Source organism: Peromyscus leucopus, chromosome 4, assembly GCF_004664715.2.
Source record: "Peromyscus leucopus breed LL Stock chromosome 4, UCI_PerLeu_2.1, whole genome shotgun sequence".
Taxonomy (NCBI): Eukaryota; Metazoa; Chordata; class Mammalia; order Rodentia; family Cricetidae; genus Peromyscus; species Peromyscus leucopus.
The window spans coordinates 11001273-11018830 of record NC_051066.1 but is presented as its reverse complement, the minus strand read 5'-3'; the positions used below and the strand labels follow the sequence as shown (position 1 = coordinate 11018830).

At 47.8% G+C, this 17558-nt stretch overlaps 1 protein-coding gene across 3 annotated transcripts; it reads left to right on the top strand.

Moving 5' to 3' along the window:
- The first annotated feature begins 359 nt into the window (after positions 1-359).
- Gbgt1 (globoside alpha-1,3-N-acetylgalactosaminyltransferase 1 (FORS blood group)) lies at positions 360-16848 on the top strand. 3 transcript variants are annotated; one of them, XM_037204638.1, is made up of 8 exons: positions 361-618; positions 1794-1961; positions 2167-2355; positions 2489-2554; positions 11177-11227; positions 11307-11342; positions 12044-12178; positions 15541-16848. In XM_037204638.1, exons 3-8 carry the CDS (start codon positions 2309-2311, stop codon positions 16223-16225), a joined length of 1020 nt encoding a protein of 339 aa, XP_037060533.1. In that variant the 5' UTR covers positions 361-618; positions 1794-1961; positions 2167-2308; the 3' UTR covers positions 16226-16848. The 3 variants fall into 3 exon arrangements, with proteins under 3 accessions (XP_028739188.1, XP_037060533.1, XP_028739189.1); XM_028883355.2 differs by lacking the exon at positions 2167-2355 and having other exon boundaries at positions 360-618; XM_028883356.2 differs by lacking the exons at positions 361-618; positions 1794-1961; positions 2167-2355; positions 2489-2554 and having other exon boundaries at positions 10698-11227; positions 12009-12178.
- Positions 16849-17558: the final 710 nt, after the last annotated feature.

The window sequence follows — 17558 nt, the reverse complement described above, 5'->3', positions numbered from 1 at the left end:
AGACAGGGCCTCCGGGAGATTCTGAGAGCCGCGGTCAGGTTCAGAGTCCCTGGTTCTCCCCTTCTTGACTACCTGGAAGTAAATTTTCCTCCAAAATCGTGTCTCACATCTCTGCCTACACGCCGCCCTGTGTTCCAGGAGCTGCGATCCCTGCCTATGATCTGGTGCTCTGCATTCTCGGCCGGGATTTAGAAGGCTAGAGAAGACACCGCGGGGGTCCATGAACTCTCCCCTTTCGGCGAGTGCCGGGCTGAGGCCAGTGGGCGGGGCTCGAGTGTAGCTCAGCAAGCAGAGGGAGGGCGTGGGAGGGGCGTGGATGGGTGGGTGTCAGGCTTTGCTCCGCCCCAGAGACTAGGCGCTCAACAGTGTTTGCTTTGCCGGGCTCCACCCTGTGTAAGCACGCAGCGAGCTCCGGGCAGTCACCCAGTTCCTGGTTTCCGGGTTGGGATATGTTCCTCCTTCCGTCCTAACGGCAGTCTGCCCAAAGAGAGTGATTCTGTACCTCCAAGGACAGTCTCGCTGAGCCCTGCTCTGCCCCACCCGGTCCTCGCACCGCACCCTGCCGCCGCCGCTGAGGAGGAGGTGGAGGCCCTGGAGCCAGCCCAGGGCAAAGTTCAGGTGCGCGTCTCAACCCCAGTCTCGTGGAATTGAATCGCCTCTTGGACTTGCAGGGTTTGCACCTGGACTTAGGTCTGCGAAGCAGTTCTGTCCAGCTTGAGCCCGAGGCTAGTAAGGCGAGATAGGGAAACAGGTCCCAGAGGGCGAGAGAGGGGACGGGTTTGCAGGGACAATGAAGTGCGCAGAGCCCTAACCCCCAGGACCCCAGACCTGGGAGCTTTCTCCGATGTCGGGTCCACCACACTCTGTGGCCCGTAGCTTCCTCATATCTTCCCCTAACCCTTTGGCGGTGGATAACCACTAGGCACGAGATCTTTGAGAGGAAGAGGCTGAGTGCTTTTTGCTGTATCCTACAGAACCCAGGCCCCGCCTCCCCCAGATGGCCAGGAATTGTTTCAGGAAAAATTACAAGAACTGAGGTTGTACCCGCCTCTCGAAACCCCCAGAGACCACCAAGGAGCGGGTTTCTGATGCAAGCACCCAAGGGTCTCTTTATTGTCAGGTTCATACCTGGGCTGTAGACCTATGCTCCAAGGCATCGGATGGAGGGAAGATGTGGCGGCCCAGGCTCAGGGGTTGGGGGATTTTAAAGGAAAAAAAAACACACACAAGCCGGAATTACATGCCTTGGTGGTTTTTGGGATTAGGTAGAAGGGATATGGGGCAAGGTGATTTTTTTTTTTTAAACTATTGGTCTAGACTTTCCATGTGAAACCATATTTGAAACTATTGGGTTGGACTTTCGGTGGGAAATCCAGCAGGATTATTTGGGCTGCTCAGCAGGATTATCTAGATACCTTCAAGGGTCATAAATCTCAGACAAAATGTCTACAGGAGCATCTGGATCTTGTTAAACTTTACTGCCCTATATCTGTTCGAGTTGTCATAGCACGTTCCTGAGATTATTCCTGGAACTGAGTACAGCAGGCAGTCTAAGATGGTGGCCCTTCCCTAAGATGGAGCCTGTAGAGTCAAGTCTAGGCCTACACAAGGTCACTGGGGATGCTGTCCCAGTCTGATCCTAGGTGGCCCTTTACTTACTTTTGCTGATGGGATAGAGCCTACGTACAGACCACGGCCTGGGGAGACATCCCAGCTGCCACTGAGCACTGAGGTATTGTCCCTTAGCCTGTGGTCAACTGAAGGAGGAAAATAATTGGAGAATTTCTTTGCAGGAGTTTCTGAGAGGCAGACTTGGAGCCTGAGCGACCTGGGAGGGAAGTGTCTGATTGGCCAAGGTCCTAGGGCTCACTAAAGTTTCAGCACCCGGTGATGGCCCGCCGAAGACTGGCCCTGGGCCTGGCATTCTGCCTGCTCACTAGCACAGGTCTCTGGATCTTGTGGTGAGTTTCCTTTTGGAGTCTCTTCCCTGCCCTTCACAGCTTTCCTCACTGCCTCTGCATGTCACCCCTAAACCTTGATACTCACACAGGTCCCATCAATCTCTTGGGACTCAGGATCCTCCAGCCCCCACCAGTCTAGTTTTGGCTTTTGTGTTTTGCCTTGATTTAGCTTCCTGGCCTTTAACTTACCATGTTTTCTGCCTAGACAGTTCAACCATGTTGCTAAGGAACCCTGCTCACGCTCCTAAGTCACCCCTCCTGATGGCCTTGTGGGGGGCATCTGCATGTCTCCTTACTGTTTGTGTGTGTGGGACCTGGCATCAAGGACATAGCCGTGCCATGAGTGAATGCCCACATGGACAGAAGGACAACTACACACGAAGCCCTGTGCTAGGTACAGGCTGTCAACAGCCCTAGGGTGACAGGGCTTCCTCCCACATGCACCACTGAAGGTCTGTGCTCCTGATAAAGCGCACCATGGCAGCCTCTAAGACAGAGTGGCATTAACAGGCACTTTCTCTTTCTAGGGGATATGTCAGGGACTGGCTGCTGGTCTCCTACGTGCCTTATTACCTCCCCTGCCCAGAGTTGTTGTAAGTATGGGGTAGAGGATTTGGGGGCTGTTGTTTAAATCTTAGATGGTCTTTTAATAAAAAAAAAAAAAAAAAAAAAAAAAAAAAAAAAAAAAAAAAAAAACCAAACAAACAAAAAAAACAACCCAGGACCATATATCAGAGCGAAAGCTGAAAGATCACAGAATCAGAACAGCCAGCCACTATTCTTACCTCTACGAAATCCTCAGCCTAAATAAAGTGAGTTCCTGTTTCCTCATGCCTTATATACCTTTCTCTGCCCTGCCATATTGCTTCCTGGGATTAAAGGTGTGTGCCACCACTGCCTGGCTCTGTTTCTCTCCTATACAGGATCCATCTCATGTAGCCCAATGTGGCCTTGAACTCACAGAGATCCAGACGGATCTCTGCCTCCCAAGTGATAGGATTAAAGGTGTGTGTGCCACCACTGCCTGACTTATATCTAATCTAGTGGCTGGCTTTGTCCCCTGATCCTCAGGCAAGTTTATTAGGGTACACAATGTATCACCACAGGGGGCAGTGTGGGCTGACCATATTTGAAGAGGCAGGAAAGCTGCTAGGATGACATTGTCTGAGGGCTTCTTACAGCTGCCACAGACATTCAGGGAACCTGAGATTTCAGCCTTCAAGCCCCCTGCTGCCCTCAGCATGCTGCAGCTTTAGACATGCTTGCACAGCAATGGGTCTTGCGTGTTGCTTGCTGTGCCTGTGAGATGGGATGGTAGAGATGCCTTTCCTGACTGCTGCGTATGATAGGTTGGTGTCCTGGTGCACAGACGGTGGTCCTAAACAGTCCTGTTAGAAAGGAACCTCTTGCTCCATTTTGTGTGGCTGAAGGGGCCTGAGTGGCATCGGGCTAAAGCCTCCCCCACTTGGTGAACCTGTTTGCCAGCTCAGAGTGAAAAGATGGGCCTTGTGAACTTTTGTTTCCTAGCAGCTAAAGACAAGTTAAGCATCGGGACTATAGGCTATTTGATAACACGCATGTTTTATTTTATTTGTTTATTCACTGGGTTTTTTGTTTTGTTTTGTTTTTGTTTTTGTTTTTGTTTTTGAGACTAGAACTTGCTCTGTAGACTAGACTGGCCTTGAACTCAAAGATCCACTTGCCTCTGCCTCCTGAGTGCTGGAATTAAAGGTCTGCAGCCACCACCACCTGCCATAACACATTTTTTATTAAAAACAAAATATAGTAGTGTTTTAGTCCTTATTCAGATGTTTATAACAGGATACCACAATTCTGGCCCAAGGTCAAGAAGCTGCCTGTGCTGGATTTGTTGACTTTCTTGCTGGCAAGGTTCCAGGACAGACAGGGCATTGTATGGTGAGAGCCAGAGTATATGTGTGTGTATTTTTGGTCTCTTTGTCTTAATTCCTACCTATCCTAGAACTCTCTAAACCAACCTGGCTGGCCTTGAATTTACAGAGATCCAGCCTCCTGAATGTTGGGATTAAAAGTGTGTACTACCAAATCTGGCTTTTATTATTATAATAATTATAATTATTTATTTTTGTTTTTTGAGACAGGGTTTCTCTATGTATTCCTAGCTGTCCTGGAACTTACTTTGTAGACCAGCTGGTCTCAAACTCACCAGGCTGTCTCAGTCTCACAGAGATCCACCTGACTCTGCTTCCCAAGTGCTGGGATTAAAAGCATGCACCACTACTGTCCAGCTATTATTATTTTTTAATGTGTATGGGTGTTCTGCCTACATGCATGTCTATGTACCATGTGCTTGGTGCCCGCACCCGCAGACCAGAAGAAGGTGTCAGATCCCCTGGAACTGGAGTTGCAGGTGGTTGTGAACCACCATTGAACCCAGGTCCTCTAGAAGAGCAGCCAATTCTCTTAACCACTGAGCCGTCTCTCTAGCTCCTATACAGGGTCTTATGTAGCTAGAGTGTCTGTCTTAGTCACTGTTCTGTGGCTGTGAAGAGACACCGTGACCAAGGCAAAAAAAGAAAGTATGTAATTGGGGTTCTTGCTTACAGCTTCAGAGGTGAGTTCATTACCATCATGGTGGGGAGTACGGCAGAGTCCAAGTAGACACAGTGCTAAGAGTTCTGCATCTTGATCTGTAGGAAGAGAGACTGGGCCTAGCATGGGATTTTGAAACCTCAAAGCCCCCCCCCCACACACACACTTCCTCCAACAAGGCCACACTTATATGACCCCATAGGGGCCATTCTTATTCAAACCACCACACTGTCCTACTTAGGTTTCTATCTATTCCTGTAATAAAACCAGCCAGGAGGTGGTGGTGCACACCTTTAATCCCGGCACTCAGGAGGCAGAGGCAGGAGGATCTCTTTGAGTTCGAGGCCAGCTTGGTCTACAAAGCAAGTTGCAGGACAACCAGAGCTGTCACCCAGAGAAACTCTGTCTTGAAAAACCAAAACATCATGACCAAAAGCAGCTTGGGGAGGAAAGGGTTTATTGGCTTGCATGTCCTCATCATAGTCCATCATGAAAGGGAAGGCAGGAACCTGGAGTCAGGAACTGAACCGGAGGCCGTAGAGGAACGCTGTTGACTGGCTTGTTCCTCATGGCTTGCTCAACCTGCTTGCTTGCTTGCTTTTTCCTTTCTTTTTTTTTTTCAATTAATTTTTTTTCCATCTTACATACCAACCACAGTTCTCCTTCCCTCCTCTCCTCCCATCCTTTCCCATTCCCCCCCACTCCATTCCTCAGAGAGAGTAGGGCCTCCCATGGGAGTCAACAAAGCCTGGCACATCAAGTTGAGGCAGGACCAAGCCCCTCCTCCCTGCATCCAGTCTGAGCAAGGTGTCCCGCCATAGGGAATGGGCTCCAAAAAGGCATTTCATGCACCTGGGATAAATTCTGGTCCCACCGCCAGGGCCTTTTCTTTCTTTTTTCAAGACCGAGTCTCACTATGTCGTCCTGGCTGTCCTGTGACTCAGTAGACCAGGCTGGCCTCAGATTCAGAGAGATCCACCTGCCTCTGCCTCTCAAGTGCTGAGACTAAAAGTGTGTGCCACCACTGTTCATCCTGCTTTCCTGTACCATCCAGGGCCATCTGCCCAGGGATTAATCAGTCATTAATCAGGAAAAAGCCCCCTTAGACTTACCTATAGACCAATCTGATCGAGGCATTCTCTCAGGTGAGGTTCCCTGTTCCAAGACAACCTAGATTGTGTTAAGATGACCAAAAAACTAACCACATTAGCCCTGAACTCTATACATCTGAGGATGGCTCTGAGCTCCTGATTTTTTGCCTTTACTCCTGAGTGCTGAGATCATAGAGCTGTGCCACCATGCCAGGCTCATCTTTACCTCCATTTTATTGCCTTTAGATGCTTAGAAATAGGAAGTTCTCTTTTGACAAATGTGGCTAGGCTGACGGCCTGTGTGGTAGACAGGCCGTCTCTCCCTGAACTGTACTCCCAGCCTCAGAGTCTGTATTCTGTGGGGATTGTCATTCCCCACTGTAGCTAGAGCATGTCTGGACTTGTAGGAAAAATGAAATCACTGTCAGGCTGCACAGTATGCTGGGTTCTGGTGCAGCGTCCTCTTCCTGATTCTGACCGACGCCTCAGAACCCCTTCATTTTCTGAGCAGGGACCCAGCAAACGGAGTTCAAAGAATGGCAATTAAAGAGTAGAGGCAAGCCGGGCGGTGGTGGCGCACGCCTTTAATCCCAGCACTCGGGAGGCAGAGCCAGGTGGATCTCTGTGAGTTCGAGGCCAGCCTGGGCTACCAAGTGAGCTCCAGGAAAGGCGCAAAGCTACGCAGGGAAACCCTGTCTCGAAAAACCAAAAAAAAAAAAAAAAAAAAGAGTAGAGGCAAATCATGAAGGGACAGATACTATGCGAGTTCACTCAAGAGTGTTTTGAAGATCTTTCTGGAATAAGCGCTCCAACACCAATGAGAGTGGAAGAGAGGAGAAGCCTCCAGGGGACCGAAGCCAGGACAGCCCCTGAAACGCTTCTGCCCCAGACCCACTTTATATTCTCATTGTATACTCCAAAACCACAAGGCAGGCTGGGCAAGCAAGCAGGATTTTATAGAAGCATGTGTGGCAGTCAGCAGGTGGTTAAGGCCACGGCCCAGTGTTCTGATTATTTCTCCAGGTCATTGTGTTTCAGGTAGCCTTTCAGGTAGCGAGTGAAGTCATGCCCGGCAAATAGACGGTACAAGCAGGTACTTTAAGTAAATCGCTAAATAAATCTATAAATCAGAATCTAATAACTGGTCTTTTCCACCTTACTCTACTCAGGAGGAAGTACCAAATAGAGGCAGAAGCAGAGCGATGGCTGGGCCTCCATGGGCAGGCCCCCAGGCAGCTATTGTTTGACGGATCCAAGTTTAGAGTGACAAAGAAAACGATCTTTTTGTTCTAGAGCTTTCAGGTGTGCTGTTAAGTCACTAGTGTGAGATTTCTCCAACTTCTTTTTTTTTTTAAAAAGATTTATTTATTATGTATACAGTATTCTGCCTGTATGTGTCCCTGCAGGCCAGAAGAGGGCACCAGATCTCATTACAGATGGTTGTGAGCCACCATGTGGTTGCTGGGAATTGAACTCAGGACCTCTGGAAGAACAGTCAGTGCTCTTAACCACTGAGCCATCTCTCCAGCCCTCTCCAACTTCTTTATGTGTGCATTTAGAGCTATGAATTTTCCTCTTACCACTGCTTTCATAGTGTCCCATAAGTCTGGGTATGCTGTACTTTCATTTTCATTGAATTCTAGGAAATCTTTAATTTATTTATTTATTTCTTCATTGACCCATTGGTGCTTCAGGTGGGCATGATTCGGTTTCCATGAAATTGTAGGCTTTCTATAGTTTTTGTTGTTGTTGAAATCTAACTTTAAGTCATAGTGGTCTGATAAGATACAGGTGGTTATTCTAATGTTTTTGTATCTGTTGAGATTTGCTTTGTGACCAAGCATGTGGTCAATTTTTGAGAAGGTTCCATGGGGTGCTGAGAAGAAGGTATATTCTTTTGTGTTAGGATGGAATGTTCTGTAATTATCTATTAAGTCCATTTGAGTCATAACATCTGTTAGGTCCTTTATTTCTCTGTTAAGTTTCAGTCTGGTAGACCTGTCCTTTGGTGAGAGTGATGTGTTGAAATCTCCCACTACTAGTGTCGGGGTTTGATGTGCAATTTAAGCTTTAGTAATGTTTCTTTTACAAATGTGGGTGCCTTTGTATTTGGGGCATAAATGTTCAGAATTGAGACTTCATCTTGGTGGATTTTCCCTGTAATAAATATGTAATGTCCTTCCTGATCTCTTTTGATTGATTTTATCGTGAAATCTATTTTATTAGATATTAGGATAACTACACCAGCTTGCTTCTTAAGTCCATTTGATTGGAAAGCCTTTCCCCAGCCTTTTACTCTGAGGTAGTGTCTGTCTTTGAAGTTAAGGTGTGTTTCTTGTATGCAGTAGAAGGATGGATCCTGTTTTCTTATCCATTCTGTTAACCTGTGTCTTTTTATAGGTGAGTTGAGACCATTGATATTGATGGCTATTAATGACCAGTGATTGTTAATTCCTGTTATTTTTTTGTGGTAGTGTTGTGTTTCCCTTCTTTGGTATTTGTTGGTGTGGGATTATCTATTGCCTGAGTTTTCATGGGTGTGTTTAATTTCTTTAGGTTGGATTTTTCCTTCTAGTGCTTTCTGTAGGGCTGGATTTGTGGATAGGTATTGTTTAAATCTGGTTTTGTCATGGAATATTTTGTTTACTCCGTCTATGGTGATTGAGAGTTTTGCTGGGTATAATAGTCTGGGTTGGCATCTGTGGTCTCTTAGTGTCTACATAACATTTGTCCAGGACCTTCTCGCTTTCATAGTCTCTATTGAGAAGTCAGATGTTATTCTGAGGTGTCTGTCTTTATATGTTACTTGGCCTTTTTCCTTTGCAGCTCTTAATATTTTTTCTTTGTTCTGTATGTTTAGTGTTTTGATTATTATGTGGCAAGGGGATTTTTTTTTTGATCCAACCTATTTGGTGTTCTATAAGCTTCTTGTATCTTCATAGGTATTTCTTTCTTTAGGTTAGGAAAGTTTTCTTTTATGATTTTTTTTTTTTAAGATTTATTTATTTTGTATACAGCATATATGACTGCAGGCCAGAAGAGGGCGCCAGATCTCATTACGGATGGTTGTGAGCCACCATGTGGTTGCTGGGAATTGAACTCAGGACCTCTGGAAGAGCAGTCAGTGCTCTTAACCTCTGAGCCATCTCTCCAGCCCTCTTCTATGATTTTTGTTGAATATATTTTCTGTGCCTTTGAGTTGGTATTCTCCTTCTTCTATTCCTATTATTCTTAGGTTTGGTCTTTTCACGGTGTCCCAAATTTCTTGGAAGTTTAGTGTTATGACTTTTTTGGTTTTGGTGTTTTCTTTTTTCTTTTTTTTTTTTTTTTCGAGACAGAGTTTCTCTGTGTAGCTTTGCGCCTTTCCTGGAGCTCACTTGGTAGCCCAGGCTGGCCTCAAACTCACTGAGATCCGCCTGGCTCTGCCTCCCGAGTGCTGGGATTAAAGGCGTGCGCCACCACCGCCCAGCTGGTTTTGGTGTTTTCTTTGACTGATGAATCTATTTTCTCTATTGTGTCTTCAACATCAGAGATTCTCTGTTCCATCTCTTGCATTCGGTTGGTTATGCTTGCATCTGTAGTTCCTGTTCGTTTAGTAAGAAATTCTATTTCCAGCATTCCCTCAGTTTGTCTCTTGATTGTCTCGATTTCAATTTTCAAATCTTGAACTGTTTCCTTCATCTGTTTAATTACTTTTTCTTGGCTTTCTTTGATTTCTTCCAATTTTTTGTTTGTTTTTTTCTTCCATTTCTTTAAGGGAATTTTTTTTTTCCTCTTTAGGGGAGTTTTTCATTTACTCTTTAAGAGTCTCTATCATCTTCTCAAAGTCATTTTTAGGATTGATTTTTTTTTTCCTGCTGCTTCTGCATTGGTATGTTCATGTCTTGCAGGTGTAGAAACACTAGGTTCTGATGTTGCCATATAGGTCTTTGTTGTGCCTGTATTTTTGCACTGGCGTCTACTCATCTCTTCCTCCGCTTGGTGTAGGCGGTGTCTGTGTCTGAAGGTGCCTCTCTTGTTCTAATTGATAGTCTTCGTCCACTAGGAGTTCTTGGTCGAATTGGTGCTGTTGGGCTCTGTTTCTCCAGGAGCAGCTTAGTCCAATCAGTGTTAGTGGGTTCTGTCTCAGGGAGCAGTTGTTCCCAGTTGGTGTGGGGTGGGCTTATGGCTCCAGTGGTTATTGGTGTCGCATGGAATGGTTTTCTTGGTGAGGGGGCAGGGAAAGAGGCCGATGTCTGGTCCCTGGGGCTCCAATGGCTGTTTCCTGTTGGTGTAGGGTGGGCTTATGACTCCAGTCGTTGTTGGGTTCACAGGGGCTGTTTGTTTGTTTGTTTGGGTGTTTTGTGTGTGTGTGTGTGTGAGGGGGCAGGGAAAGGTAGCTGCCTGGGTGCTGGGGCTCTCTCTGATGGTTGGGGCCTAGGGGCTAGAGACCTGGTCTGCTGGTCTGGAGATGGGCCTTTCCTGTTCCCTGTTGGTGTAGGATGGGCTTATGACTCTGGTGACCTGGTTCGGTGACTGGACGGCTCCTTCTCTTGTGTTCTCGGGTCGAGTTTTGCTTGCTCACCAGCTCCTCAGCTGATCTTGTTTCCTCAGACTGCAGGCTGCAGGCTCCTCAAACCTCTCCCAAATGGGTCTCAGCTGAACAGGTTGATCAGTAGGGCAATTTCACCAATGCCTCCAAGTTGTTGGGCTTAACAGGATCGGCCACTGGGCCCCGGATTGGCCTTGGGCAGAATGTACAGGTCCGTTCTGGCCAAGTCCCACAGAGACGGCTCCTTCTCCGAGTGAGCTTCAGAGGTTTAGTCCATCATCATCATAGTGGGAAGCATGGTGCTGGAGGGGCTGAGAGTTCTACAATTTGATCCACAGGCGGCAGCAGCAGGAGTCTCTGGAGTGACAATTCATTGATCCAAATCTTGAGGCAAGGAGTAAGAAAACATTCCTTTTTTTTTTTTTTTTTTTTTTTTTTTTTTTTGGTTTTTCAAAACAGGGTTTCTCTGTGTAGCTTTACACCTTTCCTGGAACTCACTCTGTAGCCCAGGCTGGCCTCGAACTCACAGAGATCCGCCTGCCTCTGCCTCCCGAGTGCTGGGATTAAAGGCGTGTGCCACCAGTGCCCGGCTGAAGAAAACATTCTTGACACAGGTAATAGTGCTGGCTGTGCCACCATGCCAGTGAGCTGTGCACTTGAAAATGATTACAATAGGGCCGGTGAGAGCTCAGTCAGTCAGGTGCTCTCCTTGCAAGTTTGATCTCCAGAATCTGAAAAGAGCGGCTTTGGTGGTATATACTCCCTTATAGTCCCCATGCCGAGGAGGCGGAGACAGGTAGATCTCTAGGGCTTGCTGCTAGCCAGCCTAACCTATTAGGCAAGTTCCAAGCCAGCAAGAGACCCTGTCTCAAAGAAAAGGTAAGGTAACCTTCCCTTGAGCCCACATGCATCATCTCTGGTGTGTTTTACTTTTTCCCCCCCCAGTGCCTTTTTTGCTTAATCTTCATGTTTAAGCCTCAATGTCCTGAACAAATCCCACTCTCTCCCGTCTTTGTCACCAGCAACATGAAACTGCGGTTCAGGCAGGAGAAGTTGTTCCAGCCCGTGACACAGTAAGTATACCATTTCTCCCTAGATCCTGGCTCCAGGAGTGGGGGCCGCCTTCCTCACACGGGCCCTTCTTGATTACAGGTTGCAGTACCCTCAGCCTAAGCTGCTAAAACACAGGTAGGTGTCAGGGAGTGACCTGGTAGCGGCAGGGAGGGGAACCAGAGAGATTCCGTGAGGCTAGAGGATGGTGGAGGTACCAGTAGTAAAGGGGCCTTGGGCCCCAGAGTGTCAGGGAGCTGAGCTCCACCTGCCGCTAGCCATGTGACCTTAGGCAGTGGCCATCTGCTCTGAGCTTTACCTTTTGAGGAGGTCATAATATTACCTACTTTGTAGGAGGCTGGAATAGTAGACAGTGATACTGTGGTGCATGCCTTGGATAGGAACTTGTCCCCAGTGGCATATTCTGTCACCTTCTGGGTACCCCCTGGTCTGCAGTGGGAGAGCTAGGACCCTCTAGAGCAGTGGTTCTCAACTTTACTAATGCTACAGCCCTTTACTACAGTTCCTCATGGTGTGGTGACCCCAAACCATATAATTATTTCGTTGCTACTTCATAACTGTAATTTTGTTACTGTTAGGAATCATAATGTAAATATCTGATATGTAACCCCCCAACCCCAAAGGGGTCGCGACCCACAGGTTGAGAATTGCTGCTCTAAACATGTGCCCATGCCAACTCCTAGACTTCCCAGTCCTAGCAGGAGATAGCTATTATCCCCACTTTCATATGGGGAAACTGAGGCCCAGCAACATGGCCAAGATGCTACCTAGGCTTCTGAACAGGGAGGCTTCCATGGCCTGAGCCTCCCTCATGCCAGACCCACAGAGCTGCTGACACTTACTCCCTGGTTGGCACCCATCATCTCCGAGGGAACCTTCGACCCAGAGCTTCTGCAGAATATGTACCGGCCATTGAACCTGACCATTGGAGTCACCGTGTTCGCTGTGGGAAAGTGAGTAGTGGATTAGATCGGTGGGGCTGGGTCCCCTGGAGCCACTGGGGTTTCTGGTCTAGGGAGAGGCCGGCCTGGCCAAGTGCTGTGCAGTGTTGTGGGAGAGCTTTCTGATGTAAGGCCTCACCTACCATGGGAAAGGAGGAACGAGAAGCCTAGGTGAGGAGGATGGAGAGAGACTTTGTCCCCCCTGTCTCCCCTGGTTCCTACCTGACCTTCTCTTTAAGCCCACCTGGGACCGTGATTGGGCCCCAGGACTTAAAGTATTGGCCAGATAACAACTGGACCTCAGAGGTCAGGTGACTCCTTGTCTTTGGGATGGAGCCATGTCATCCACTGTGCTATCTGTCCCCAGCATCACCTTCCCTGGATTCTGTCCCATCTTTGCTTCTCAGCGACTTTCATCCTCCTGGTATTCAGTATTTGTGCATATAAAACGGTCACCTTTCTAAGCAGATCGCTAATGGTAAGATCAAAGATCACAGGATACCTACAACACTGTCTGGCATTAGTAAATGCTCTTACCTCTAAGCCGGTTGACCTCAGTTTGATCCCTGGAACCCGTTCATGGTGGAAGGAGAGAACTGACTTCTAAAAATTGTTCTCTGACCTCTGCAGGCACATCGCATGGCATGCACACATACAAATCAATAAATAAACAAATAAATAAATGTTTTTAAAAAAATGTTAAGGAAGCACATTAGTGTTATAGAATATTATTTTAAGATGTGATACTTTTGTTTATGTTGCATTTGTTTAGCTGTGTTACTGGGCCTGTCTAAAACACCTGATAGTCTAATAAAGAACAGGCCAATAGCAAGACAGGAGAAAGGATAGGTGGGACCGGCAGGCAGAGAGAATATATAGAGGGAGAAATCTAGGAAGGGGGAGAAGAAAAGAGATGGAGGAGTGAAGAGAGCTAGGAGCAAGAGAAGGAGGGGGACTCCAGGGGACAGCCACTCAGCTACACAGCCAGCTACGGAGTAAGAAAGAAAGTTGTTTATGAATAGAAAAGGAAAAGCTCAGAGGCAAAAGGTAGTCAGGCTAAGTTAAGAAAAGCTGGCTAGAAACTAAGCCAAGCTAAGGGTGGTCGTGCATAATTAAGAATAAGCCTCCATGTGTGATTTATTTGGGAGTTGGGTGGCGGGCCCCCCAAAGAGAAAAAAAAAAAAAGAGCAAAAACAAACAACCACATTCTTTTTTGACTTCTTAAAAGTTAAGGCATTCCTAAAGTATATAGGCTGATTTATTTCAACAGTCCCTCTTTCAATTCCAGGTCTCTTAGCAGCTGTCCTTTTCAAAAATCAGAAAATTCAAAATTAACACAATAACATACAGGACCCAGACTTCCTGTGTATTTCCCATCTTATGTGGCTTTTTTCTTTTACTGTCTTTAAAAACTTTGTTATTTTTAAACTATTTCTATTTATGACTATCCAGACCCTTTTTCTTAAGCCTACACACATTGTAAAACACACTGGAACCCGTTTAGAGGTTTTTCCGCCCCGATCTCTTTTTGCATATCGTTTAGCCTTTTTTGACTGCACAAGCCAACTTTTAAACTGATAAGGTACACCCGGATGGTACACCATGAGCGTCTCTCAGCTGGCTCCGCCCACTTCTGGGGTTGTGAAAGACAAGCATAAAAACTTGCTACCAGGCCGAGGTTTGTCTGACCAGGAACTGCATTCAACCTTGAGTTCTGAATGCCTATGCTTGTACTGTGGCAGGCGTTTTTACTTAGCTTCTTGTTCCTGCTTAACGTACTAGCTGCTCAAGGGTCCGATAACCAGCAGAAACTGTCTGGCGGTATACTTTTTTTCAAGCCCTTCATGGAAATAAGGTCCCACATTGGGTGCCAGAATGTTGTTTGTTGTTTGTTTTTTTTTTTTTTGTTTTTTTTTTTTTTCTCTTTGGGGGAGTCTGCCACCTAGCTCCCAAATAAATCACACATGGAGGCTTATTCTTAATTATGAATGTCCAGCCTTAGCTTGGCTTAGTTTCTAGCCAGCTTTTTGTTGTTGTTGTTTTTGTTTTTTGTGTTGTTGGTTTGTTTTAAGGTTTATTTATTTATTATGTATACAGTGTACTGCCTGCATGTATTCCTGCGCACCAGAAGAGGGGACCAGAACACATTATAGGTGGTTGTGAGTCACCATGTGGGTGCTGGGAATTGAACTCAGGACCTCTGGAAGAGCAACTAGTGCTCTTAACCTCTGAGCCATCTCTCCAGCCTCCCTAGCCAGCTTTTCTTAACTTAGCCTGACTACCTTTTGCCTCTGGGCTTTTCCTTTTCTATTCCTAAACATCTATGTTTCTTAAACCATTGCTGGCTGTGTAGCTGGATGCCTGGCCCCTGGAGTCCTCCTGCTTCTCTGGCTGCTCGATCTCTTCACTCCTTCATCCCTTTTCTTCTCCCCTTTCCCAGATTTCTCCCTCTATATACTCTGTCTGCCGGCCCCGCCTATCCTTTCTCCTGTCTTGCTATTAGCCAGTTCTTTATTAGACCACCAGGTGTTTTAGACAGGCATGGTAACACAGCTTTACAGAGTTAAACAAAATGCAACATAAACAAAAGTATCACACCTTAAATCTTCTACTCCACATTAGACACCAGGGAAGACAGCTCAGTTGGTAAGGTGCTCTCCATGCAAACATGAAGGCCTGTGTTCCATCCCCAGCACCCACACGAAAAAGCCAGACCCCATAGCCCACGCCTGTCATCCCAACCCCAGGGATGCAGACAGAAACGTCACTGAGGCTTGCTGCCTGGCCAGCATTGCCAGATTGGTAAGGTCCAGATTCATTAAGGCCCTATCTCAGTGACATTTTCTTTTCTTTTCTTTTTTTCCAGTCCCCCCACCCCCCAGCTGAGGACGGAACCCAGGGCCTTATGATTGCTAGGCAAACACTCTACCACTGAGCTAAATCTCCAACCCCTAAGGCCCTGTCTCAAAAAAAATAAGGTGGCAAGCAACTGAGGAAGATGTTTAACCTCTGGTACACACACACACACACACACACACACACACACACACACATACGATAAAGGATCTGTCTCATGGTTGTCACACACTGAGTATCCCTGATGAGAAACACTTCAGCCCGAGGTGTCTCCCAGTATAGATTTTAGAATTTGTGTTGACTTTAACAATTATGAATCTTAATCCAAAACTCTGAAGCAGGGCTTTCAGATGAGGCGTATTCAACTTTAACAAGGATTGTGGGAGGTTGACAGATGAGGACCCTAAGGTAAGACCTGAGTGACTTCTTGAGGTAGGGAAGTGAGATGTAGACTCCAGCACATACTGGGGACGCGGACAGTGATGGACAGCAGTGGTTGACAGAACTGTCATCCGCAGGTACACCTGCTTCATCCGGTCCTTCCTGGAGTCAGCTGAAGAGTTCTTTATGCGTGGGTACCAAGTACACTACTACCTCTTTACCCATGACCCTTCAGCTGTTCCCAGAGTCCTGCTGGGCCCTGGTCGGCTCCTCAGCATCATCCCCATCCAGGGTCACTCCCAATGGGAGGAGATCTCCATGCGCCGGATGGAGACCATCAGCAAACACATTGCCCAGAGGGCCCACCAAGAGGTGGATTACCTCTTCTGTCTCGATGTGGATATGGTCTTCCGCAACCCTTGGGGTCCCGAGACCTTGGGGGACCTAGTGGCTGCCATTCACCCAGGCTATTTTGCAGTACCTCGCCAGCAATTCCCTTATGAACGCAGGCAAGTTTCTGCTGCCTTTGTTGCAGACAATGAGGGGGACTTCTATTATGGTGGGGCAGTCTTTGGGGGGCGGGTGGCCAAGGTGTATGAGTTTACCAGAGGCTGCCACATGGCCATCCTGGCGGACAAAGCAAACGGCATCATGGCAGCTTGGCAGGAGGAGAGCCACCTGAACCGCCGCTTCATCTGGCACAAGCCGTCTAAGGTGCTGTCCCCGGAGTACCTCTGGGATGACAGGAAGCCTCGGCCCCCAAGCCTGAAGCTGATCCGATTCTCCACAGTGGACAAGGACACCCACTGGCTGAGGAACTGACAGTGGAGCTGAGACCCACCCCATGCCAAGCCCAGCCCTGCCCGCCTCAGTCTCCCAGGGGAGTCCAGCCAGGAGAATGGGTGGAGAGAAGGTGTAAACTATGAGGGGCTGTGCACCCACCGTCATTGAGTGTTCCGGCATGAGCGGGTGGGCAAGAGGGAGGCCAGAGCTTCAAAAGAGACAGGGCCTGGCAGGCCTCCTCACACCCACCCGAAGAACGGATGTGCCTTCCCAGGAGAGGCCTGGACTCCAGCCCTTTTCACAGCGCCTGGAGGCCTGCTGCCGTCACTTGTTTCTTACTGCTTTTTAATTTCGTTTTGATCTGCAGTGTTGGGGATCAAACCCAGGGCCGTGCAGGTTGAAGGGAAGTGCTCTGCCCCAAGCCATCCCCAGCTTGGCCTGCTGCCTTTCACCTGCACTCTAATATCCTCATCCCAAGTACCGCGCCATTCCCCTAGCCACGTGTGTTCTTCATGCAGGATCCCGGAGCTAGCTCCGAAGCAGGCCAGCCTTAGGTTCCTTCTGGCCACCTGCATCCCATGATGTGCCTCACTCTCAGGGACTAGATGTCTTCTTTGTGACACAGTTTGTGGAAGCTTTCAATAAAGATGGTGTGTACTAGGTCCCGGTCATAGTTTCACCTGCACAGTGGACTACTGTTTTGCTAGTCAGGATAGTTCTGGGGGACACAAGCAGATGACTTCAAACAGTTCATGTTGAGAGGGTTGGTTAATGTTTATTCTGGGAGACTGAGCCAAAGCTGGCTGCTCCCACAGACCTTGCTCACTCCGGTTCTGGGAACCTGGGTGAGGTGGGGTCCTGTGGACAGATGTGCCACACCTAGAGGGCAGCTGTGCTCATCAGCTTTATTGTGCGCTCTGTCCCCTCTGTATCCATGGCCACTATGCCCACCTCATGGGTATGGGGCTCCAGGGTGGTGGGATAGACAGGCTAGGTTCAAAGGGTGCTAACAGCCTGGGCCCAGAGGAACCTCAGAACATGGAAGCCAGGCAGAGATGGAATTGGACATGGTTGAGAGCTTGGTTACCTAATACATACTTCCCTAGGCAGGAGTATCTTGTCAATGGAAGGAAGTAACATAATGGTTTGAGTGTACACCCTGAAGTCATGCAGGTACCCCATAACCCGCCCGTCCCTGGCAAAGCTGGGGGCTCAACCTGAGCCTGTCTTTTTATACCTTGTTATTGACCTGCCAGGCAGGGGTGGTCATAAGAGTGGGCAGGCAGAGTCTCCAGTACAAGGGCACAGCCTGGCAGAGAGGTCTAGAGTCCAGAAAAACCCTTAGGGCTTCTAGACAGAGGCTCTGGAACAG